Source organism: Eleginops maclovinus, chromosome 12 (assembly GCF_036324505.1).
Source record: "Eleginops maclovinus isolate JMC-PN-2008 ecotype Puerto Natales chromosome 12, JC_Emac_rtc_rv5, whole genome shotgun sequence".
Lineage (NCBI taxonomy): Eukaryota > Metazoa > Chordata > Actinopteri > Perciformes > Eleginopidae > Eleginops > Eleginops maclovinus.
This window is the reverse complement of record NC_086360.1, coordinates 10101423-10126425: the sequence shown is the minus strand read 5'-3', so window position 1 is coordinate 10126425 and position 25003 is coordinate 10101423. Positions and strand designations below refer to the sequence as shown.

At 40.8% G+C, this 25003-nt stretch overlaps 2 protein-coding genes across 4 annotated transcripts in view; one reads left to right on the top strand and one right to left on the bottom strand.

Moving 5' to 3' along the window:
- Positions 1-1914: 1914 nt before the first annotated feature.
- On the top strand, positions 1915-7666 carry LOC134874063 (uncharacterized). 3 transcript variants are annotated; one of them, XM_063898052.1, is made up of 8 exons: positions 1915-2024; positions 3030-3554; positions 3623-3784; positions 3890-3991; positions 4087-4182; positions 4925-5002; positions 5080-5121; positions 5209-7666. In XM_063898052.1, exons 1-8 carry the CDS (start codon positions 1949-1951, stop codon positions 6444-6446), a joined length of 2319 nt encoding a protein of 772 aa, XP_063754122.1. In that variant the 5' UTR covers positions 1915-1948; the 3' UTR covers positions 6447-7666. The 3 variants fall into 3 exon arrangements, with proteins under 3 accessions (XP_063754122.1, XP_063754121.1, XP_063754123.1); XM_063898051.1 differs by having other exon boundaries at positions 4066-4182; XM_063898053.1 differs by lacking the exons at positions 3890-3991; positions 4087-4182; positions 4925-5002.
- Positions 7249-25003, bottom strand: part of kcnt1b (potassium sodium-activated channel subfamily T member 1b) — a 69492-nt gene continuing 51737 nt past the window's right edge. Inside the window, 14 exon segments of the mRNA XM_063898050.1 lie at positions 7249-10589; positions 11361-11445; positions 14671-14733; positions 16572-16869; positions 17548-17568; positions 18230-18358; positions 18435-18518; positions 19516-19617; positions 21727-21838; positions 22091-22128; positions 22130-22226; positions 23108-23179; positions 23966-24138; positions 24264-24369. Of these exon segments, the coding sequence (XP_063754120.1) occupies positions 10475-10589; positions 11361-11445; positions 14671-14733; positions 16572-16869; positions 17548-17568; positions 18230-18358; positions 18435-18518; positions 19516-19617; positions 21727-21838; positions 22091-22128; positions 22130-22226; positions 23108-23179; positions 23966-24138; positions 24264-24369 (1495 nt within the window). The 3' untranslated portion in view covers positions 7249-10474.

Below are 25003 nucleotides of genomic sequence, written 5' to 3'. Positions count from 1 at the left end.
TGCGGTGTGGTGAGAGCTGATGTTATGTGTTTTTATCATAACGGGGATTCTCTGATGTTTAGAGCTTAGCTGTGTTTTCTCTCTCCACTGGGCACTGATTGTCCTGTACGAAGGTGCACTCATGAACACTTGTCGACGGCTTCTGTCATGCAATGTAAACCCCCCCCCCTTCCTGAGTGTTTTTGTCGGGCTGTCCTCTCTCTGACCACGATAGCGGGACAAACTCTGGTTGGGAAGGGTGTTCTCTCGCCGCTCCGTTCATACTTTGGATGACAGTATTTGGTATATCCACAAAGGCGTTTGTGTGTGTGTGTGTGTGTGTGTGGGGGGGGGGGGCGGGGGGCTGTGGTTCAGTTCTGTAACATTAAAGAACATTCCTCCAAGGTGTGGACAAACACTGCCACGGCGTCTCTCTTCTCTCTGTAAATCTAAGTGCTTTTTTAACCATTTGTTGGCCTCGAGATCAACCAGAAGTGTTGCACGAGCACTTTACTTTCTGTTTGTTGGGGAACCTTTCTGAACGGGCATGGAAACTACAAACTCATCGATAACACTGCTGTTGTGCGCTCCTAAAATCTGTTCAAACTAAACCAAACGCTATGAGTGCATACTGATATGTAAAGCTGACGTCATACTACTGCTGTCTCCAAAAACAGAAACTTGATTTCTCCTTTGCTGCATATTGTTTTTATAGGTGGCTGATCTGTAATTGTATGCAAGTTTATGTTAACTAAAAGATTGTACTGGCATTTGGTCACCGTTTTTGTTACACTAGTGTACTTTTTCATCTTTGTTGATTTTATCTTTGATCCCATGCCATCTATTTATTTAAAAAAAGGAAGCACTGAAACAATAAACTTTCAAGTGAATAAAAGCCACATCTTTAATTTTCTTTTTTTTCTCACGGCCTGATTTGTCCATTTGTTGCATACCACTGTTTGTTTGTGTTTATTTAGCAAGTTTTTTTACACCACACTGATTATACACAGCTTACTAAAAATACATTTTAACTTTTCTTCACCACAGGCAATGCTGCATCTTTTCACTGAAGTGTTTATTTTCTTTCACATTTATGAGTTAAAGAGGTCCTTTTTTGGGAGTTCCCAATTTCCTGCAGTGTGTTTATATAGGTTTTATTGAATGTAAATGGTGTGCGAAGGCTAAAATCCCGAAGTTCCCTGCCTCAAACGCCTCCATTAGACTCATTTGTTTACTTCTGTAACATCCCATATGTGACACTTGCACTTCTATTAGCTAGTGCTCCAACACATTGGATGTGTGGGGCTAAGGAGTGGGACATCTCTAAGCAGTTGACCTATCACAACAGAGCCGCCCACCAATCAGAGCAGACTGGGCTCTGGTTTCAGACAAAGGGTGAATTGAGGTACTGGAGCTCAGGCAGTACGAGATAAATAAAGAGCTTTTTTAACCTTAAAGCAAGCAGACCCTGTCGAGGCCCAAAATACTATTATGACGAAGGCAAAATGTAGCATAATAGTGCCCCTTTTACACTGACGTCACATGATTGTATAAACATTTAAAAGCTTGGATTTGAAAATGCAACACCCGACATGATACTGGGTTTTCTAATTTAAGAAATCTAAGTAGTGAAAGCATCTCCAGGCATCCCTTGTTGCTACCAGTCTCACACTCCACCACCCAACTGGAACAGCGGCTTCACTGCCCGCGCTCATAACCATGGCAAACTCTGCTCCACCATGGCAACAGTGTTTCTCTTCACACCTGCTGCTTCAGGTGATCGCAAGACCCCCTGACCTGATAAACTGTCAGTGCAGGCAGAGTCCAGGCTGTAGACCCCACTGAGTCAGCCAGATCGGTTATAAAGCGTTAGTGCACATATTTCTTCCCTACGACATTTTGTGACCGATGAAGATTGGAACTCAGCATGGACTCCTTTGTGCCTCTAGTTGTTGCTGTTCTCGTGCTGATGCTGGTAAACGTGAATTTGAGCCAGTCATGTCTCAGACTCGAATCGGTTTTCTTGTGCTTGGAAATGCGAACAGGTGAGGACCCTCAGTTTAGCTGGATATATTTGGCTGATTTTTGCCTTTTTGTTAAATGTATTCTGATGCAATTTCTTCCTTACCATCGTGCTATAAAAACAGTATCTCTGTTATCATTCCTTCAAAATAATAACACAAAATACTTGACAAAGACTTTTTTAAAGGTTGAGAGTTTTGGTGTCTAAGGATAAAAATGCTGGTAAAAGGGTAGTCAGACTAACTATTTTAAGACATAAAAAAACAGGTTTGACCTGCATGGATTGAAGTTTTTCATATTTTAACATTTATCTCTTAATCATAGTCAGAAAAGTTGAAGGGGCTGTTTTGTGAGTTTCTCTCCAACGTCCCCCCCCCCCCCCCCCCAACCCCCCCCCTCCTCCTGAAAGCCTCAATTTTACTGCTTTACCTCTGTAACATAGAGGCATCACTATGTATCACTTGCGCTTCTATCAACCGCTCCAACACAATGTACGTCATAGGCTAAAGGGCGGGACATTTCAGAGCGATTCAACAATCATAACAGAGCCAGCTAGGCAATCAGAGCAGACCGGGCTCTGGTTTCAGGCAGAGGGTCAATAGAGGTGCTACAGCACAGGCAGTATGAGAAAAATAAAGAGATTTTTGAATCTTAAAGCATGTAAACATGTCACAGTAGAGGCAAACAATTAAAATATGAACCTGAAAATGAGCAAAATAGGGCCCCTTTAAATGTGGGGACGATACATGATGTATATCAGCCACTAGATGACAGCAAAGCTTTTCTTGGAAATTGCTCAATACAAAAAATGTTCCGAGGCCTCCAGCCCGGAGGTTTAACATCTAGGAGCATTTAGTTTCATTAACAGTGAGACATTCAGGTTACCTTTTTAACCAATTACCAAATTGATTCTGTTTTCAATGCAGATGTTTTCATGTCCAAACTGCCACTGTCCAAATTTGTTGAATTTAACGTATTCAAGTTCCACGTGCCTAAATATAATAGTAATAATAATGCTTTGCTTTTAGTTTTCCCTCCTGGTTTATCCAGTCTGGGATTTCTTCTGAACAGCGCTGGGGTCATAAACTCCACTGTGTTACGCAGTGAGAACCTCACCAATGTAACACGCCTCCAGATTGACAACTCAGGAGTCACAGGAATCGCTGAAGGTGCCTTCAGTTCTTTCGAGAGCCTCACAAATCTGACCTTGGACAACAACTTGCTGACCGAGATAAACCCAAACTGGTTGGGCCGTCCTCATATCCTCAGAGCGCTCAGCGTCACAGAAAACCAAATTGAAACTCTGAATGAGTCCATGCTGGACGGTCTCACTCACCTTGTGGGGCTCAGTCTGAATAAGAACAAAATCAGAACAATCCATCAAAATACTTTTAGCTCTAACAGAATCCTGGCTGAGTTGGACCTGTCTGGGAACAGGATGACTTGGGTTTCCCCTCAAGTCTTCCAGTCTCTCAGGTCCACCCGGATCAGACTGGACGGGAACCCCTGGAACTGTTCCTGCAGAGCTGAAGACTTTGTGGACTTCCTGAAAGGTTAGTAAATTATACAACTCATAAAGTAACAAGTCATTGCAGAAACCTAAAGCTGCTGCTCTGCTCAGATCTACAGAACAGATCTCTGCTGGACAGACAGATGGACGTGACCTGTGAGAGTCCTCCGTCTTTGAGGGGACAACGAGTGTGGAACGTGTCTGTGTGTGTGACAACAACCCCAACCCTGCAAACCTCTGATAATCCCACAGCAGGCCCCGCATCCACATCTGGTAAATCCCTGTTTGATATTTCACATTTTTCAACATTACATTTTGATTTTGCAAACTTTTTAACATCTATCATAAGTGCTTAGTATCTCTGTTGTTCCCTCCTAGCAAATGTTGTAACAATACCTCCATCAAAAACTCCATCAGAGACACATACCTCTCTCCATCCCAAACCCTCTGACGCGCCCACAATAATGTCCTTGCACACCGGTACATGTCGCTCTTCTTGTTCCAGTTCTAGTTTGAATTGTTCACCATTAGAGTTTTAATAAGTGTTTGCTTAGTATCTGTTTTGTTCTCTCTAGCAACAACTCCACCACATACTCCATCAGAGACACAAACCTCCGTCCAACCCGAACCCACAACGGTCCCTTCATCTACTTTAAAGACTAGCTCATTTGGTTGGTTGTGTTTTTATTTTAATGAAATATAATGGGAAGATAATATAAGTCTATTCAGAAATGAGTGAAAGAGAAGTAATAACAGGGAAAATTAAAACTCTCTGATCTCTTTTGCAGAGCTTTTTAGAGCCTAGCTGCTTCAGGACATGTCTGATTATGTGCACAGTGTTTTTGATTGAATTATAATATCAATAAACGCTGATAATAAAGGCTTTTGTTGTGTCACCTTGAACTTCAGGCCATCCACATCCCCCATGTGACTGACTAATATTTCCTTAAAAGCAAAATAAGAAAAATAATTAGAGGATTATTTTGTCTCTTTTCTTAAGAAAATAACAACTTATTATTCTTCATTCTTGAGACCTGTTTTATTTGTCATATGTCCCTAAAACTGGGATATTAGAAACTAAATACATGATTACATTATTTACTATTATTATTTAAATTGTTATTATTTAAAAGTGTTAAAACATTTAGGATAGTTTTTTTGTCAACAGCACCACCAGGTGTTCATTTAAAGAGCAGGTAATATTGTCACGCAAAAAAGACTAAAATGTTCTAAAATGTGTTATCTAGATCTTGTGCGTTTTTCAGCAGGACTGTCACAAGCTTTATGTATTTTGGTGTAGATCTGTATCCCGGTGTAGATTAAACCAATTGTAAACATTGTCATCTTATTAAATTAAGAAGACTGTGTCCTCCGAACAGCTGCTTTCCTTAATTTGTCTGTTGTTTTCTCTAGCAACTCATGTGACATCAACTCCATCAGTAACCAAGATCTCTGTCCATCCTGGACCCCCTGTGACACCTACAACCACTGGTAGCCCTGGTTCTTCTCTGCTTTTGATGTGTGGCCTTTATATAATTTTTGCTTTATTCATCTGTTGTTCATTCCAGATACTTGCGGGACATCTCAACTATCAAGAGATGTCGTGATAGGCAAGTTGTGTTTTTTTTGCATGTTTCACTTTGATTTCCTGAGACTTACGTATGATCAGATGCTTGGAAATGACTTCTTCTCTGCAGTGGTCCTGGTGTTGCTCCTGTTGGCGCTGTGTTTCCTGATGGTGCTGCACAGGAGGAAACGCAAAAACAAAACTGTGATGCCCATCAGTCCTGAAGAAAACAGTGACGAGTTAAGAGAAGACAGCAGATCTCAGTCTCCGGGACACTCTGAGAAAAGAAAAATCAGCCGGGGCGACTCAGAGACAGGATGGAGGAGATCTTTCACTGGAGTCAGAGCTAAGTCAGCAAATGCTATTCTCTTTGTGTCTCCTTTCTGTGCTCCTGTGAAAGATCAAGTGACTTTACAAACTGAGGCTCAGACAACTGTCACAGAAAACCAAGCGGAAGTGAAGCAGAAACAGGGACACGACACCGGAGTACACGGAGAAAGTGAGACAGAAAATCCGACAAATGATGCTGATGTAATAAAATATGCTAAACAAGCCGCTGCTGGTTTGAATCTAGATGAAACCCCACACTGCGTGCCTACAAATACTGACACTGCACCTTATCTGAGCATTGGTACAGTCCAGAATAAACTAACTTCTGATGATTTTAACAAACAGTCCACTGATGCAGGTCAAAGATCACAGGGAGGAAGAGTGATAGGGAGGATCTCCACCTGGCCTCCATCTGCAGTACAGTGGCAGGCAAGGTGTAAAATGAAGGAGGAAGAGGGAGAGGGATCTGATGTGTTCACTGACTGGACACTACAGTTTTCAGGTGAGGTGGTGAAAGGGTTAAATCAAGAGCAGCATCCCTTTGCGTCTGATCTGGATAAACAGGAAGAAGAAATTGAGAAAAACCAACATGATCCCTTAAAAATGAGTGTAGTTCACATGACATTTGGACTCTCTCAGTCCTTCCAACAAAACGATGACACCATCTCTCCCAGTGAGGACCTTTCCACCAGTGACACCAGACTAGAAGAGCAACTAAGGCAGGAGGAGGTGATGCAGGATGTTGCAAACGTGACTCAAAATCTGAATCAGTCTCCAAACCAAGTTCAGAAATCTGCAGGAAATGCTGAACTAAAGAGCAGCAAGAAGAGGAATGAAGCGAGCAGGCAGAGGGCAGCGAAGGCTCCCTCTGGTGGAGCGTCACCTGATGATGAAACTCTACTGTCCGGCAACAAGTACGCCTTCATCGACCTGCTGCATGAGGTCTCCCAGAACAACGGCCGCTGGACCAGAGACAGGTGGAGGCAGATCCATGTCGACAAGCAGCGGCATCAGGACAGAGGAACTGAGGGACAGTAGGAGGTTATGAACACAAAACCTGACATCATATAGTGCAGTTTTAAGATACCTGATGCAGTTAAACATGATTTTTGTCAGCAATTAAAGGTATGATTTGATATTTAGGAAAAAACAATCATTTTGTTTTTATAGCCAGAAGATGAGAGAGAAAATCAACTCTGTCCATCAAAGGGATTTTGTTTTTAGCCATCATAATATTATATTCTTGTATTGGTTTATATCATATTTAAATTAATATATTTAGGTTTTAGACTGACAAGACAACACACTTAAAGACATTAACTAGGCCTTTGAGAAACTGGTATGAAGTTATTTTACTGTTTCCCATTTGAGTGGAAAACACAAAATAAAGGATGGTTAAACCCTACTTACTGACATCAGTCAAATGGGGTGAAGTTCCAAAAAATCCCACACTCTCCCTAATATAACTGAACTTTTGACATTAGAACTATTCCTTTAAAAAAACATGAACTCTACCTGATTCGTATTTTGTATTGTATTTTTTTTTAACAGAAAACCACACATTGAAAGCAATCACCTCGGCCTTTGAGATACTGGTATGAAATAATGTTACTGTTACACATTTTAGTTACCATTGATTCCATTCAATGTTTTTTTGGCAATTATGTAGCCACAGCCACCAGACCGTTAGCTTAACATAAACATTTAAAGCAGAAGGAAACAGCTCGCCTGAAAGCACCTCCTAACATCACTAAGTAACACTAAATAGCTTGTTTCAGCACAAAAGTGCACATTGTTTTTTGGTAAGATTTAACTACAAATTGTTTCTCATAGCTTAAATATCCTTCTAGCTGTTTCCCCCTGCTTTCATTAGTTTAGCTTTCGGGCAAAGCTAAGCTAATTTCCTGCTAGCTTTAGCTTTATAAATATCATACAGACATGATAATAGTGTCTTCATTTAGAATGATTTAAATCTGTTCTTTTAAATTCATATTTTTTGACCAACATATCAACTGAGTGATACATTTTATATTTGAATTTACAAGCGTGTCTAAAACATTACAATACAAATGATTTACTTCACCTGCTTCTGTAGTTAAAATGTATTGTAACACTGTTATAGCAGATATAGTCATACTTATTCTATTTTGATATGTCTCTTCTCAAATTAAATTACACATTATTTACATGTGATTGCCTCATATTCACCATTGAAGTTGTCATCAATCTTTGATCAAATAAAAACGACTTTCCATTCATTGTATCTGGCTGCATGCAGCGTTTATTTGTTCATATTTTATACGTGGAGAAGAACACTTGCTTCCCATAAGAAATAGTACAAAATGGATCAACCCCTTTCTGACAACGACTTGAGAACACAAATTTGGAGGTAAACGTAATACGTAGGCTTTTTAATAACACCTGGACACAACATGCATGTTCCATTCATATAAATACACAGTATCAAATAATGGCTCCAATTTGCAAGCAGTTGACTGGACTATGGGATTCCTAGTCATGGGAAGTCCCGCTAAATGTACAAAATGTATCGTTCTTGGCAAGCCTGGATATCAAAACATGCTGTTGAGTCTTTTGCATGCCCCTCGTGGTATTTTTAAGTAGGAGTGTTAAGGTTTTCCAGGCGTGAGGAGCGCGGAACACGTTAATGGATGGACCAGCACACCCACCGTATCTTCCATCGTGGTCGCTCACACTCCTCCGCTCTCCTGCTCTGTAAACTGATACTGCTGAGGGGCGCGCGGACATAATATCAGCAGTACATTTACACGGGGCAAAACACATACAGGTGAACATAAAAAAGCTGACTGCTTAAAAACAAAACAAAGACAACACTGGCTGATCTTAAAGAGAAAACAAATCCTTCTGAGATTACCTTATCATCACTTCTTTAACATTTAAATAAGAATGGCATCCAACAAATACGATTTCTCATACATCTGCAAACGTGAATCGCACCACAGGAATGGTTGAACACTGTCCACCGTGTCGCACAGATTCATATTAAAGGGTCATGCTATTCCGCTCTTCACGTCCCCAGAGAGCTTAGTGCAAAAATACTTCAAGTCCTCTCTCACTTTGATCACCCGGAAGAGACCGAAACTTAACGGCAAAACAATGGATATATAAAGTTACTATTTACAGAGAACAAAACATAAATTAAGATTAAATACTGCACTCTGACGCTGCCTTGTACACGAGGTGTGGCCTAGTCAAATCTGGGGAGGAGAGCACTTTGTTTTAAGGTCAAGTACGCTCTAAATAGGAACGGTACAGGACAGAAATGTGCCGGTCGCTGTCTGTGCAAAACCATTCTGCTACCAGTTCAACTGAAAATAAAAGACACCAGACTGATGTTTAAGTTAAAGCACTGTGACTGCCCAGTATTCGTTTTTTAAACACATATAAGAATACCTTATAGAAAGGTTAGGTGATTGGTAATATATGTTTTCTAGCTTTAATAAGATTGAAAAATGGACACAACTCAATGTTTTTTGGCAATTAGGACTTTAGCTTAGCATAAACATTGAAGGCAGAGGGAAACAGCTAGCCTGAAAGCGCCTCCTAACATCACTAAGTAACACTTTAATCAGCACGAAAGTGCAGATGTAAAGCAACAATTTCACTTGGTACATGGTTTTTGTCGTAAAAGTCGTAGCTTTAGAGGTCTTTCCAACTCTTTCCCCCTGCTTTTATTAACTTAGCTTTGAGGTTAGGCTAAACTCATGTCCTGCTAGCTTTAGCTTTATAATTATCATACAGACATGATAATGGTGTCAACTCAAGATGTTTTTTTCAGAGGTTTAAAACTGTTCTTTTAAATTTGATTATTAGAGTTGTGAACAAGATATGAACTGAGTGATATGTTTTACATTTGAATAGACAAAAGGTGTCTAAAACATAATACAACTATAAATAAAAATATAAAGAACATGACTATACATAAGTTAAGCTAAGAAAAATAATACTCAATACAATAAATAAAGTAGAACATTTTGTAGGCAAACTAGAAAAACGTAAATAGATTTTTGTTGAAATAGCCACGCGGACAGTTCATCTTCTTTGACATCTCGTTGATAATTTAAAACAAGAATATATATTGGCCTGGCAAATAAAGTCAGTCAGGCTCTTAAACAAAACAAAAACTGAGATCATAAAACAAATGCAAAATGGCATGTAATGTACAAATCATTGTAAAGATATTTACAAAGTAAAACAGTCAACAAAAGAATGGCACATTCTGTATAGCAGACATCATATGGGACACTTAAAATAGAGAAATAAATTAACAATATTCATACTTTAACAATAACCACAACAAAAATCAGTTTCCAAAACACAACAGAGAAAAATGCTGACAATTCTAATATGGCCAAAAAAAGTGCCACTATAGAGTATATTTAGATAAAAAAGTTTGTGCTCATAAAGTAAATGGAAATATTGTCTGTTTTGAGCAGACTTCATTAATTGTAATAAATTAAGAAAAGTGCACATGTATTGTAACTGCATTGTAAATGCTTGAATCAATAGGAACTCAGAGAATTTACTTGTAAGAAATGCGATTAAGATGTGGCGGAGGATGCAGTTACCTCGGGATTCTTTTCTTTGTGAGTTTAGGCAGAAACGGGTGTAGATGAAGTCGGCCCGTGTTGTGGCACGAGGGCAGCTTTCCCCCTGAGTGAAATGTTCTGATATCCTGTACAGTGTGTGCACCTTGAAACCTCCTGCAACTGGCTAAAGACCTCTCAAAACATCCGATCATATCTCAGTGATTCCTGTTTCTGGTGCGAGGTGGCGTGTGCGAGTACAGAGGTGTGCGAGGGGGTCTATGACGAGGCACTCTTCATGCATCCTCCGGTAGCAGCTCAGTGGGAAACAGCAGGTTTCTCATCTTTTAAAAATGTTGATTCTTTTTCTGATCTGAGAGACACATAATGTGGCTTCACGATGGGTCGCTGTCCTCGGCTGTGAGGTCAGCCTCGCTCTGTGTGAGACGAACATGCTCTCTCCGGGGTTAAGGTGTCAGGGTGTCAGGGACTGAGGGGCTTTCAGAGGTGAGTCTCGTCTCTGGTCTCTGAGCCAAATTCCTGCTGGTTCCTGCGGGCCTGCCCTGACTGGGAGTCCTCGGGCATGTGTGCCAGCGGGTCGGACCGGATGATGTACCTGTGAGCACATCATCATCATCATCATCTGCCAGCATGTAGCAGGAACGAGAGTTGGAGATCTACTTTAGATGCTTTAATCTTGGCAGCAAAATGTGACAGTTGGTGTATTTCTTTATATTAAATAAATGTTTAAAGTTATGCATAATTAACAGCATACTGCTTCATGTGCTGTTGGTCAGTCTCTGGATCACAAAGGCTACATGACACATCCTCTCATCATCACAGTTTGGTTTCTAATATTATTAGGCTAGGTTGAGGAAGACAAAGGTTGGGGATACAATTAAATATGTGAAACCCAGAAGTTATATCAGTGTGTCATATAGCCTGTGACTGTTAAAAGACCCTTATTGGTGGCAGTCTGCTGTGCAATGTAAACCGAGACAGCATCAGCTCCACCTCTTTGACCATTTTTGGAAAAGCCAGAAGTAAAAGCCAGAGTCTGCACTGCCAAGACAGCGACAGGCAGATAACCGAAGTTACAGTTTATAGTTTTAAAATGTGTTTTTGAAAAATACTTCGAAAAGAGAGTGCAAATAGTCAAGGGTAGTAATACAAAATTTTCATATCGCAAGTAGAAATTAAGGTTTGAAAGACACATGCTTTTAACTTGTCTGAGACTACAACATTTATTGCAATATGTATTACGGTGGGTTAATTCACTGATACGTTTTCCAGTGTCATTGTATATAAACAATTCAGAAAAGCATCATTATGACATTCAGTGCCCTGATTTAGCACCGAGAGAAATAGAAAAAGCTGTGGCTCTTACACGATGTCATTGAGCTCCAGCATGGTGTCGGGGGGAGGATTGATGAGGACGTAGGACAGCGTGTTCTGGTGGTCATTCATCTCATCTGGAGAGAAAGACAGAGGAGACCTTCAGAGCTGCTCTGGAGAGCCCCCCCCTCGTCCTCCTCCATTTAACACGAAATGAACCCTCTACCCAGAGAAAATATGAGACTCGCACTTTTCAATCTTTCAGTGAGGACGAAGGAAAAGAAAAGAAACCCATGTACAGTATCGATGCTCTACTGCAGGTCTGGCTGTTATTGCTGTTACAGTTTACGATTACACTTTAAGAACTTTAATTGCTGTAAGATGACAATGCCTTTTTTTTGATAGGAAATAAAAAACATAATTTACAAATAATATCATTGGGGTTCAATAGTATTCTGACTGATATATACTGTAAACAAGTTATTTTTTTACATACAACACAAAAAAATACAACACAAATAACTAGTCCTGATGTGGATGATTAGATTGTTTTGAGTTAAACAATACTTTACAGATAAATGTATGTTACTTGATTTGTACTTTACTATTTATTTTGATTTTAAACTATTTATATATTTTTTGTTCTAAATTACTGCCAGTTTTAATCAGCTTTTGAAATATTACTAACTTGTTTCTAGTTCAACTAAATATTTACAAATGAGTTTTTTGTGAATTAAAAGGGGACATATAATACTAATTTTCTGGTCCATACTTGCATTTCTTATTGAACATGTTAGCATGTGTAATTAACAAAAAACAGGTCATTTTTCTTATACTGTGTGTATTAAGATATCAGGATATACTCTCGGTCTGAAGGGATCGGTTTTGCGCCTGTCTCTTTGAGTCCCCCTGCGCAAAAACTGCTCAGATTGGTAAACAAGTATTATTAAGTGAGCTCTCCAGCCGTAGGTGGAGATAATCAAAAGGATGGAGGTTTAATCTAATGAGCCTGAATGTGATACAGAAAGGGAGCCACATCTAAATGGAAGCCCAAGAGATGTCTTATTCCACATTAAGTGGGTAAGTAGGCCCTACACATACCTAAGTTAGTTTTTAATGATACGTCTCTTAGACAGTATCAACAGTTGCAGCAATATTGTTCCACAGTAAAAGTTGCGCACCATGGAAGCTGTTTTATTTTATGAAGAATCAATAAAAGTTTAACATCCATTCCCCTGAAGAGTCCCATTACTGTGTGTGTGTGTGTGTCAGTGTGTGTTATGTCTGTCTGTGTATGGCAGCAGCTGCTACTTGCGGTGCGTGATGGACGGTGGAAGGTAAAGGAGGGCACAAGAGTCTCCATGACAACCCACCTGCTTGTGGCCCTTTATAAAGCCAGGCGGGGTGGAAGAGAGAGAAGGGCTAACCGTTACTGACAGAGTTCTCTGTGGAACAAGGGGGGGGGGGAGGGGAGGGGGGGGGGGGGGGGGGGGAGGCCCATGCTGCCTGCTGCCTCACACAGCTCCCCATGCGCAGCGTCAGGACCGAGCCAGCATGCAGACAGCGTCCGCGGCTACGCCACAAATCGTTCTCCATCACATTCCTATTTTCCTACTTTTTCTTCGGGGCATTCCACACTGGACCAAGGCGGCAGGTTGCCATGCCAGACGAACGACACTCAGCCCCCAAACCCCCAGCAGCCCAGAGGGACATGTGACACATCCACAGACACAGAGAGACATGCTCCAGCATCCGCAACACCGGACCAAAACGCAGAGCGACTCCGACCAAACTGAGACTGGAGCAGAACACATCGGGAGTGTGAGAGTGGAAGAGAACAACCAGCTGCAGGAACACACACTTATTCATCAGTAAGTGGAGAGGAAAGTATTAATGTGGGGGATTTTCACCTCTAATTAACAATATTATTGTAGGCTAGTCTGTGTATTCGATATAGATTATACCATGGTCACATATAGAACTCATTCCAAATTTGTTGGTATTCTAATCCTCATATATAGATGCAGAAAGTATCAGGTCTGTGTGTCATCTGTACTGAGAACTTGCAGCAGAGACAAACTGGGACTTTAAATTGCAGTTTTTCTTTATTCATAGCTCAATCTTAGTACCTTCCAGAAGGCTTAGGATCCTAACCTGCAGGACAGGAAATAACATCTGGCCTCCAACTTTGTGTCACTTGCTAAAGACTGGACTTAAAGCATGAAAAAACTCTAAAATAAATCAACAAATCTTGCTGGTCTAGATTTAGGAAATACTCCTAAACTGTCTACATAATACTAGAACTATGGACTGCACAAGGAGGATGCTTCAACCATTTAGCTTCTTTTACGGGGGCCCTGGGAGCTCAACGCACTGCAAACTAAGGTAACATATTTCACTTGTTGGCAAATTGGTAAAGATGTTTCTTCCTTAACTTGTCTACCTGCAGTTCTTCTTAATTTGCAGCGCGTTGCGCTGTCAGGGCCACAGATCCTTTCTGCTACTTCAGCTCCCTGCTAACTTTAATATATCCCTAGAGTGCACTTAATATAAACAAACTTTAAGAAAAGTAAAACTGCTTTTCCTTTTGTCTGCTGTTAAGTGGCCATGGGATAAGTGTGAGAATACACTTGGAGGTGTCCTGATATATGAAAACGACAGACCCAGTTCTTCATTTTCTACATCAGGACACCTCTGGTCCTTATACATCTACCGTACACACTTGAACATTACATCTAGCCTTCCATCCGCAGACCCGATGCGTTCCGCTCCACTCTTTAAGCCATACTCTGCACCCTGCAGTACTCTAGCCATGGGGGACGCCACCTCACGGGAACACAATGCAAAAAAGACCAGGTAGAGAGAGGGACAGTAGAGTGAGATAGTGAGAGATTTGCTGCTGATGTACCACTCATTCTGGCAGAACACACACACGCACACACACACGCACACACACACACACACACACACACACACACACACACACACACACACACACACACACACACACACACACACACACACACACACACACACTCATGCAGTAAAGTTGTAACACTGATCAACCAGCTAACCTGACGGCCTGGTCCCCTCTGTACACGGGTGCTCTGAAATGTCCTGCAACTCTAAGCAACAGCATTCACTGTTAATTTCCTAATATGTTAATTTATAATCAACTACAAAATGTATTAGCTACCAACAAAAGGGTTAGGACAAACACTAAAGTCTACTTCGATACATCTAGTTCTAAATTCAGTGCAATCTTCAGTGGATGCTGGTGAAAGGACAACATCCTTTCCTACAAGATGGAACGCAGCCACTCACATTGTTGTAAATAAGTTATAAACGGCACACAGGATTACCTTGCAAATATCCTAGATTTACTCGATTCATGACATCGCTCGCAGTGAGATTAGAAACATCCTCTACAAGCCAAAGGAGGGAAGACACAAGAGTCAGATAGAAAGGTAGAGAGAGAGAGAGAGGAGGGGAACAGAGGAAAACAAGAAATAGAAAATAATCAGGCAGGCAGCGAATGCATTTGCAGTTTCAAAAAGAACGTTTCAAAAAAAGGTGAGAGCGATGCAAAGAAGCCATGCGTCGGTGTGTGCACAGAATCACTTCAGAATTATTCATCTGTCACATGTTATGATCCTGCTGCAGTAATCCTCACTGACATTCATGGTTCATAAGGTGATCTTGAGCTTTTGGGGTTCTTCCTGAAACGTATTTAATCGACACGTTACATAATATTTAGCAAGTGCAACACATCTGAAGCATGATTCTGCTTTAGTTTGGAAGCATGAAGCTGGGAGGAAAAGAAAAAGTGAGCAGATAAAAGAGTGCAGGCAATTGCAGTCTGTGTTCATATGCAATTGAGATAAGGCTTGCTGCTCCTGCATCTCCATGCGTGACGTGTTGGTATGATGATGAGGAGTGTGAAGAGGTGAGAGTGTGTGATGGCACATGGAGTAGTTCATGAGTGTGAAACTGATGTGAGAAAATGATTTCTTTAAAAGGGTAATGATGATGTAGTGTGATGTTAATGATCTCTACAATCAAGACCCACGGCACCACAGCTTATAGACGGTGAGATGACATAAAATGACACAGTGGAGCTTTTAAACACAGACTCTCTCACAGCTGAAATCATTTATTGGTTGAGAGTGGGTAGAGCAAAAATTATTACCGGGTATATTGAGTAAAAAGTAGCTAGATTTTAGTGTATTGTTGGTGCTTTTGCCTTGCCTTTCAGTATTTTTGCCCTTAAAAGAGTTGATAAATGTAACTTTAAAACAGTTTAAAATGCTATTTATCTTAACATGCATCCTTATGAAAGACAACACCGGACTAAATGATCTGGTTTAGCTTTGTAATACTTTGTAGCTTCACAAAATCACTGCACCACTCCTAGTTCATTTAAAACAAAGCCACTCAGTAGAAAGGACAGATCAAAGATTAAGCTCTATACTAATGTTGGCCATGCCTCATAAAAGACGCTTTTGAGAGAAGACTTACTTCTGATGTTCTCAAAAAGTCATTTAACTGTATTTAAAAACAGGCAAAAACTGTCAAAACTGCAGTCGCAAAAAACATTTTCCTGTCAGAATACGGTTTAAATGGATGCAATTATTTCCGCTATTGATGAAACATTACATTGAAATTATCTGTTTGGTCTAAAATGTGTCAGAAAAGTGTAATTATGGAACAAAAAGAGCCTAAATTATAATATATATTTCGTCTGATGAACAGTCCAACACCCTATAAGATTTACTTCTCATTAATAAAAAAATAGAAATAAAACCAGCATGTATTTACATTTGTGAAGCTGGAACCAAACTGTTTTCAACTCAAGACGGTTAATCATACATTTTAAAAATACCACCACTGTTTTTAGTGTGCGTTATATTTTAATTCCTGAGAATGAAAACTTCCCGGACTGATGTTTAACTCGACCATTAAATGATTCCTGCGCCCGGAGGTGCTGTGGCTTTAAAGAAACGTTTAGAGAACTGAGAATCCAATCTGCAAGAAACACTATCATTTCATTACTATTCATTTACAGGCACCTTATTATTAATTATGATTAAGTACTTATACATCGAAAACAAAATGAGATTACTTAAACTAAATTGTTAATAACCTTCATTTACCTCTGCTTACAATAAGACATGTATCATTAACTATTCAAGTGAATTTACTATGGTCAACTCCTCATAACATCATGTCTGTCTGTCTAGAGGCCGTCAGTCGGCCCACTCACCGTATCCCACGGTGGGCAGTCCCAGGTGCTTCATGCGGTTCTTCACCAGCTCCGACAGCTCCTGGCGCTCGGAACGTTGGTAAAGGTTGAGTCTCTGCTGCGAGATCCGCTCCGCCCTGCTTGACGGTTTGACGTTCTTCCTGCTCAGCCGCCGAGCCCACTGCATGCTCTTCTTCCTCAGCAGCGGGTGCTCCGATTGGTCACTCGCGGTGGAGTTTCTGTGCGCCGTCTTCTCCTTCCAGGACTCTCCGCGCTCCCGGTGCTCCTCGCCTTGCTGCACGTTGATGGACATCTGAGACTGGGAGAACAGGGGGATATTGTTAACGCTGGGTACTGAGAGTGTGTGTGTGTGTGTGTGTAGATAGAATAGAATCAGAGGATGAAACCCTCTTTATTAGTCACATACATGCACACAGCAGAGCACACACAGTGAAATTTGTCCTCTGCATTTAACCCATCCTAGTACTAGGAGCAGTGGGCAGCTATTGTGCAGTGCCCGGGGAGCAATGGGGAGGGGGGGGATTTGAGGTGTCCGGTGCCTTGCTCAAGGACACCACAGCAGGGCCTAGGAGGTGAACTGGGACCTCTCCAAGTAGCAGTACACCTTCCATATTTTCAAGTCTGTTCGGGGAAATGAACCGGCGACCCTACGGTTCCCAGTCCAAGCCCCTACTTACTGAGCCACTGCTGTGTGTGTGTGTGTGTGTGTGTGTGTGTGTGTGTGTGTCTGTCTGTCTGTCTGTCTGTCTGTCTGTCTGTCTGTCTGTCTGTCTGTCTGTCTGTCTGTCTGTCTGTCTGTCTGTCTGTCTGTCTGTCTGTCTGTCTGTCTGTCTGTCTGTCTGTCTGTTTCAACATCTACTGTGTCAAAACTTCCTGGTAAATGCTATTTTCAGGTGCCAGCATCATCAATTTTTAATTGTTGTGCTCTGCAAAAAGTTGAGTGAAATATCCAAATTAGAAAGCATCACACTCTTACCTGTGCATAACTGTCCTTTCCCTGAAACAAAAGACAAACAGACATCCAAACAAAAAGAAATGCAATGATGGGGACATCCAAATCAAGCAAAATTATCAAAAGCGTCAAAAATAAGCACAGTGTATAGTACATGGGGATTATATACTTTTAAAATGGTCGCAAAATAACAAATCAGCACTGGTACATTTTCTCATGCATGGCGGTGAATTGTTTTGTATACTGGCATCGTATGTTACATGACAAATATTATTTAGACTATGATTTCCATTTTATTAAACCCACAGGCTAATGAAATATCTAAAGTAATTGGGGCTTTCTGTTGGCAATGTATCAACAAATGTTAATATCCTTTTTTAATCTCCCTCTGCTGCTTGGAGTTAATCAAATAGAAGAAAGGATTAAACAATGATTGATGAGAAGAAAAATAAGAAAAGTAACATGTTGAGCATTAAAAGCGGATGATTGTGAAGATTAAAAAAGCAAAGCGAGGGAGGTAGAACGGTCTTGGGTTTACCAAGAAATAAGACATTTCAGGGGAAGAGAAATGATAGCAGGAGAAAATGCAAAGCAAGGAAGAACATCAGGTTTTAAAAATGAAACACAGAATGTGAGAGAGGAGAAGGAAATGACAAAACCCAAAGCAAAGTCTCAAATTTTCAGCATGTGATCGAAGTGAACCTGCCTCTGAGGTGGCGAACATGTGCGACTCAGTGCGGTAGATCCCTATGGGGATCTCAGCGCTGGAGGAACAAAGTTTCTGGAAGAGTCGGCCGTAAGTCCTGATCCACAGGTCCTCCTCTGTGATCTTCATCTGGGGACAGAGCAAGACAATCAAGCACAAACTCATTTACTCACAGATCTAATAAAGTCTGAAGATATTTACTTACAGCACACAGGTACCCAGAGCCGGGCGTGGTGTCCAGACCCAGAAGGAGCCTCGCTATTCCGATCATATAGTCCTTCACAAATGACTGTGGAAATAAAGAATGACTGTGATGAGCAGTAGGAAAACAAATTCAGACAAAAAACTCCAGCAACACTCAAAGTTTTTAACATATTGGGAAAATCAGACCTATTTCATTATTAAAGCAGATGCTCCCATTCCCTTTTAATACTTACATCTGTGTTGTTTATTGCAGGATTAAAATAAGAATCAACCTTCTTATGTGGTTTCAGTGCATCAAGTACAAAATCCTCCTGCTCGCATACACAGCCCTCAACAACCTGGCCCACACCTATCCGGCAGGATTCCTTCAGGAGTACACCCCCTCTCGTTCCCTATGCTCATCCTCTGATATCTTTCCCACTGTACGCCTCATCACCATAGGTGCTCAGGCTTTTGGCTGCACTGCTCCCAGACTCTGGAACTCCCTCCCACAACACATCCGTCAGACTGACACAATCACTACACTAAAAACCCTCCTGAAAAAACCCACCTGTTCAGATCATCCTACTCACTGTAGTGCTACATGTCCACTGTTACTGTCCCTTTGTACAGTTTTTAAGAATATTTTCTGATTTGTAAGGTGTCCTTGGGTGCTTTGAAAGGTTTCTCTAAATAAAAAGTATTATTATTATTAGTGTTGTGAAGTTTGTATGTAGACGTGTTTTCATCCTCAAGACCCTATCTCTATAGGGCAACACTTTTTTTTCCTTTCTATCTTTGAAACAAAACTTGCTTAACTTAAGGATGCTGGATATTATCAGAAAAAAAAACGTCATAAAAAATCCATAGTTAAAAAATAAATGTAGTCTATCCCTTAACCTGCTTTGGGGAACATGGCTGCACAAAAATCTAAGATTGATGAAAACAACATATTTATCTTTTCATATATTTATATACTTTTGTTTAGATTCTACTATTACAATATTAATACAGACAATTTTTGATTCCGTCAAACAAACAAACATAGTAGTTCACAATGAACCCCTATGTTCAACTTCTGATGTCTTTCTTTGTAATCCCACCTGGTACAGCAGTGTGTCCAACATGCTGATACTGAAGACCCTTCCTGCAGCGAACGGCAGCCGGAACATGAAGGCCAAGTTGGAGCCCTTATCACGCTCTATCTGCAGAGAAACAAGAAAGAAAGATGTGAGGAAGAGAGCAACCTGATAATAAATCTTCACTTTTCCAGGTATGTTTGCTTGACTATTGCTCTTTTGCTCCATCTCCAGGAAGAAGTAATAATGAAAATGAAAAAGACCTGTTTTCACCTCTGAAAAGGTGGAAAGTGTTTTTCAGCACTGTGAAGGTGAAGGCTTTACTGCAAGTGGGACAGAAGCCACACATGAAGGATTCCGAAAGGATTAAAAGACTTGGATCGAGATAAAACTCCTTAAAGGGGTAGTCCGGGGAAAATTGACCCCAGGGTCTTTTTCTGCAGGAAAACTGATCAAGTAAGCCCTCCAGAGAGTTTTTTTCATTCATCAACCAGTAAAGAGCTTGCCCGGAAAAACCGGGAGCAACCCTAATAGCCAAAATGGCTTACGGTGCATTCGATCGGGGCAGTGTGCAGAACGCTTCCAAATAGGCATTTTTCAACCACTAACATTGCTCGAAATAGCACCAAACCTCTGCAGTAGCATGACTAGGGTCCATCCATCCAGCCATCTTCTCCCGCTTTTCCGTCAGGGTCGCGGAGGTAACAGCTCCAGCTGAGAGCCCCAAACTTTCCTTTCCCTGGCCACATCAACCAGCTCTGACTGGGGGATTCCAAGGCGCTCCCAGGCCAGCGAAGAGATATAATCCCTCCACCTGGTCCTAGGTCTACCCCTCGGTCTCTTCCCAGCTGGACGTGCCTGGAACACCTCCCTAGGGATGCGCCCAGGTGGCATCCTCACTAGGTGCCCGAACCACCCTCAACTGGCTCCTTTCAACATGAAGGAGCGGCAGTTCTACTCCGAGTCCCTCCCGGATGACTGAACTTCTCACCTTATCCCTAAGGGAGATGCCAGCCACCCTGCGGAGAAATCCCATTTCGGCCGCTTGTATCCGCAATCTCGTTCTTTCGGTCATGACCCATCCTTCATGACAATAGGTGAGGGTAGGAACGAAGATGGCCCGGTAGACAGAGAGCTTTGCCTTCTGGCTCAGCTCTCTTTTCGTCACAACGGTGCGGTAAAGCGCCTGCAGTACCGCTCCCGCTGCTTCCGATTCTCCGGCCCATCTCACGCTCCATTGTTCCCTCACTCGAGAACAAGACCCCGAGATACTTGAACTCCTTCACTTGGGGTAAGGCTTCATTCCCTACCTGGAGTGGACAGTCCATCGGTTTCCTGCTGAGAACCATGGCCTATGACTAGGGTCCCTACACAAAAAACGGAGTTCAGTTCAAGGAGGAATGTTTTGGAATGTATAATTCCAATGAAAGGAGTTGCATGTAAGTTACAGGTAACTCCTTTCATTTCCGTGTCAACACTCACTAGATATGAATTTCCATGGAATTATACATTCCAAAACATTCCTCCTTGAACTGAACTCCGGTGCATTCGACAATCGACTTGTGCGGACTTTCCTTGGAGAGGAGCTGGAATGGGGGGCAGTTGGTGAGTCTTGTAAAACAGTTCTTTTTGATAAACTTTGGGTTTGCAAACTACGTTGTTGGTGCTCCGTTTTTCGCCGGACTACCCCTTTAAGTAAGCGTTTTTAATGTGTTTTATTATTTCCATTCACGATCAATAACAATAATACATGGTATTATGTAGCGGTATTCCTAGGACTAAAAAACAGTGAATCTGAGAAAAATAACAACACATTAAATTTGTTTTGATCCTGAATTTGAAAACTCAGTAATGTATTCAAACTAAAAATAAGTATTTCAACATATTTTTTCAGGTAGAATTTTATTTTGATTCAGTTTAGCAATTTCTTTTCAAATTTCACTTTTATATATATTTTGATATCTGAGTCCTCCTTTTTCAGAGTCGGATTGTATGATTTCAGATTCAAATTGTATTTTGTTCATTTTGAGATTATTTTATCGCTTCAGGCTTTTGGCCGTGATGTTTCCTAGAGGCGTAGCCTTGTGGAGGACGTGGAGGGTAGGGGTATTTATAAACACTGCTACAGACTATCTTCTATAACCCAGCTCAGATCTTCCTTTGAAACATTCACACAAGACGAAAAAAGTGAAAGCCAGCGAGTCTGAACGTGCTTCCCTCTTCTTCACAGCTCACCTTCTCCAGTTTGGAGAGTGCGAGCGAGTAGCAGTCCTTGGCTCTGAACTGCATGAACCTCATGTTGGACGGGTGTGTGAGCTCCGTGATGATGCTGAGGCTGGGGAACAGCCTGGGATTAAACAGAGAGGGATGTTAGTGGAGAGATCAAATGCTTTGTGCTAAGGCGGTGATGGAGGGTTTTAATCTCTGTTGCTAAATAGAAGACTTCTGTCTTTGAGATGAACTCAGTCCCCAAACTCCAAACAAGCATTTACTTTACAACATTTAACTAAGAATAGACAAGGAAGTTGATCAAGTGGAGTCTGACACAACTACTTCAAAATCTTCACTGTGTGTTTGAACAAAACGCTCTCCGTGTTACCTAAACATAGTCTGGACGTTGACGATGGTCTTGGCGTCAGGCCATGTAGTCCTCCTCAGCGCTCATGGTGCTCTCCTTGTCCACAACCACCAAGTTGTCGGCGTAGATTATTCCACACTGGAGCAGATTGTCCAAACTGGTCCATTCACAAAACAACAGAGCTTGTTACTGCACGTCAGGAGATATCTCCACTTGGATAATACAACAGTGATAAAACATCTATCTGTTAAGTGCAATTAATTCTGATAAGATTTGTTTACGCACTTTTTGACGAAACTGCTTTGGATGTTAATTGCTCCAGTTATAAGAACTACCAAGATGCACCATCTTTAGTGTAGCAATAACTATGTGAAGTGTTTATAGTGTAAAGTACATATTTATGCATCCACTAAATTAAAAAAACAAATGGGTTGCGTCACAAAAATCTGTTCTTATATGTTATTTAATACTTAAATCTAGTACATTTTCCAATAGTTACTTATTTATGATTACTTGGTAGCACTTACTAATGATCTGTATAGATTCATCATCTAAATCTGACCTTACACTGGATCAAAATTACTTTTAACAATATTATTATTTCAATTCAACTAAACAACACAAAATATGAAATACACTAAGTTACCAAATTCCACTGGATATGTAAGCATAGTAGGTTATTTTTCAATAATTTTCAACTAGCACTAACCCAGTAAATGTAAGTATTTCTCAGCAGCATTAATAGAAATATTTGACAAAATATTTAAAGTTTAGTTTATTTTATCCCCCTCAATCAATTATAATACCCTAATAATCTAACTCCTGTCTAGCTATGGTGAATCCTATCTTTAACCAGACCCTGAAGCTATGATTTGTGATTGCCAACACCTGCTATGTATCATATTGCATTTTATTCATGATGCATGCAAGTTGAAATATTGCCAGTAGCTATAATAAAATGATAAAACCACCAGCGGAAAAACATGGTCAGTAAATGAGCTAATCAAGTGAGGAGGTTTTTTATGATCAAAAACATACTTATCGATGGTGCCAGCCATAAAGTAAACCATTGGGAAGCAGCAAATGGCCTCTAAGAAGTGGTTGTCTGGCCTGCGGGAGAGAGGAAACATTATGATGTGCACACACTCTTCATTTCTGTAAAACCCCGGAGAGAGATGATGTCACTGATGCTGTCATTTACTGAAATGTGTTTCTGGATCAGGACAGGGAAATGCTGTTTGAATTGTATTTTGATGTTTTTATTAGGCAACAAGAGAGGAGCAGTATATGTTTATTCCTTAAATTCCAGTGTAGGATGTAACTGGTTGCTATGGAAACCCCTTAGGGTCTCACTGTCATGGCTCTCTGTCTGAGTGGTCTGCAGAGAGAGAGGATTTTTATGAATAATGCAAAATCTATTTAATTTGATCCTAAAGCAAAGCTGACCAATATTTCTACTGGAAGCAATTTGGTTATTCTAAATTGCGAACATAAAAAGCATTTCCACATGCAAACAAATACATAAAATAAGACACAAAAAAGGCACTCTGAGCAATAATAATTGAGGCAAGGTTAATTCATAAACTTCTACTGCAGGTAATTTTTTCAGCAACTCTAAAAATCTCCTATAAAGAAAGAGCAGAATATTTTATATGTACTGCCAAACTCTCAAAGAGCAATTATATAATACATGTTACTACCACTAAGCATTTATCAACAATAATGTACACTTATTGTCCATTAGTCTACTAGCAAGATACTAATTTAAGTACATGAGTAAGAGGTCTCTACATATTACACATTACCATTGAGGTTTTGAAGTTATTGTGGAAACGTCAGTGAGTTTACATCCCTGTAGGAGTAAGAACAAACATACAGGACGGTTAAAAGTCTTACTGGTAGTCCAGCAGCAGCACTATGGGGTTGAGCTCCTTCCTGGGCCGGTAGTAAGCGCGCAGAGGGACGATGAAGTTGTAGAGACCGTTTCCCGCCGTCTCTGCCGAAACTATGATCAGCTTATTCTTGAAGCCGTATGCTTTGGCATCCTCGAAGCTGCTATGTGTGCAGCCCTGAACGGAGACAGACAATCAGAGAGGGATTCAGTCAGGTTTTTGCAGAAATAAGATGGTGGGGAAGAAGTTAATGCATGTTTTTGTGGTTTAATTCTGAGCTGTTTTCCTGCGATTTAATTTACCTTGTCGAGGCGAAGGCAGCAGAATGCAGCTTTCTGTGGCAGGAGGTGGCACAGAGTGGGAGAGCTGCCAATGTAGGGCGAGTTGGGAGGGTAGCCCTTCACAAAACTGTTGGTAAACAAACAAGAATATCAGGAAAAAAAACGACCAAACTTTATCAGACATATTCTGCAGATACTTTTTTTTAAAGTATTGAATTTCCAACAGAAATGACCATCTGTGAATGAGTATCCTTCCTTTCATCGCTTAAACACATCATAATAGTGTGGACTGTAATTGAAAAACACCATATACATGATGGTATAAGGGGAGTATAACTGCATGGCTCTTCACTACCTTCATTATTATTCTATCACACTAAATGACACAATGATTCTTAACTAGATTCTGCTGCAGTTTTGCTTAAATTACTAACAGCCTGAAGGACTCATTGTGGATCAATACCAACTACAACAACAATTACAACGTTATCGCAGTCAGTTTAGTTTTAATCGTGTCTCATTTTGTGTTTGCGTCAAGTGTCAATTTGGTTCTGTGTCCTTTAATTACCTTAAATCAGTTTCACAATGCCCTCTAGTTTGCCGATAAAATAGATCCTGACTTTGTTAATAAGCTGCCTCCACAGCCTGATCGCCACATGGGGGCACTGTGGGACCTTGAGCAGCTCTGTGTGTTTCCTGCAGACTTTATCTCCCATACTTCTGTCTGACATTTCCTTAAAGAACACAGTATTAAAGGATCA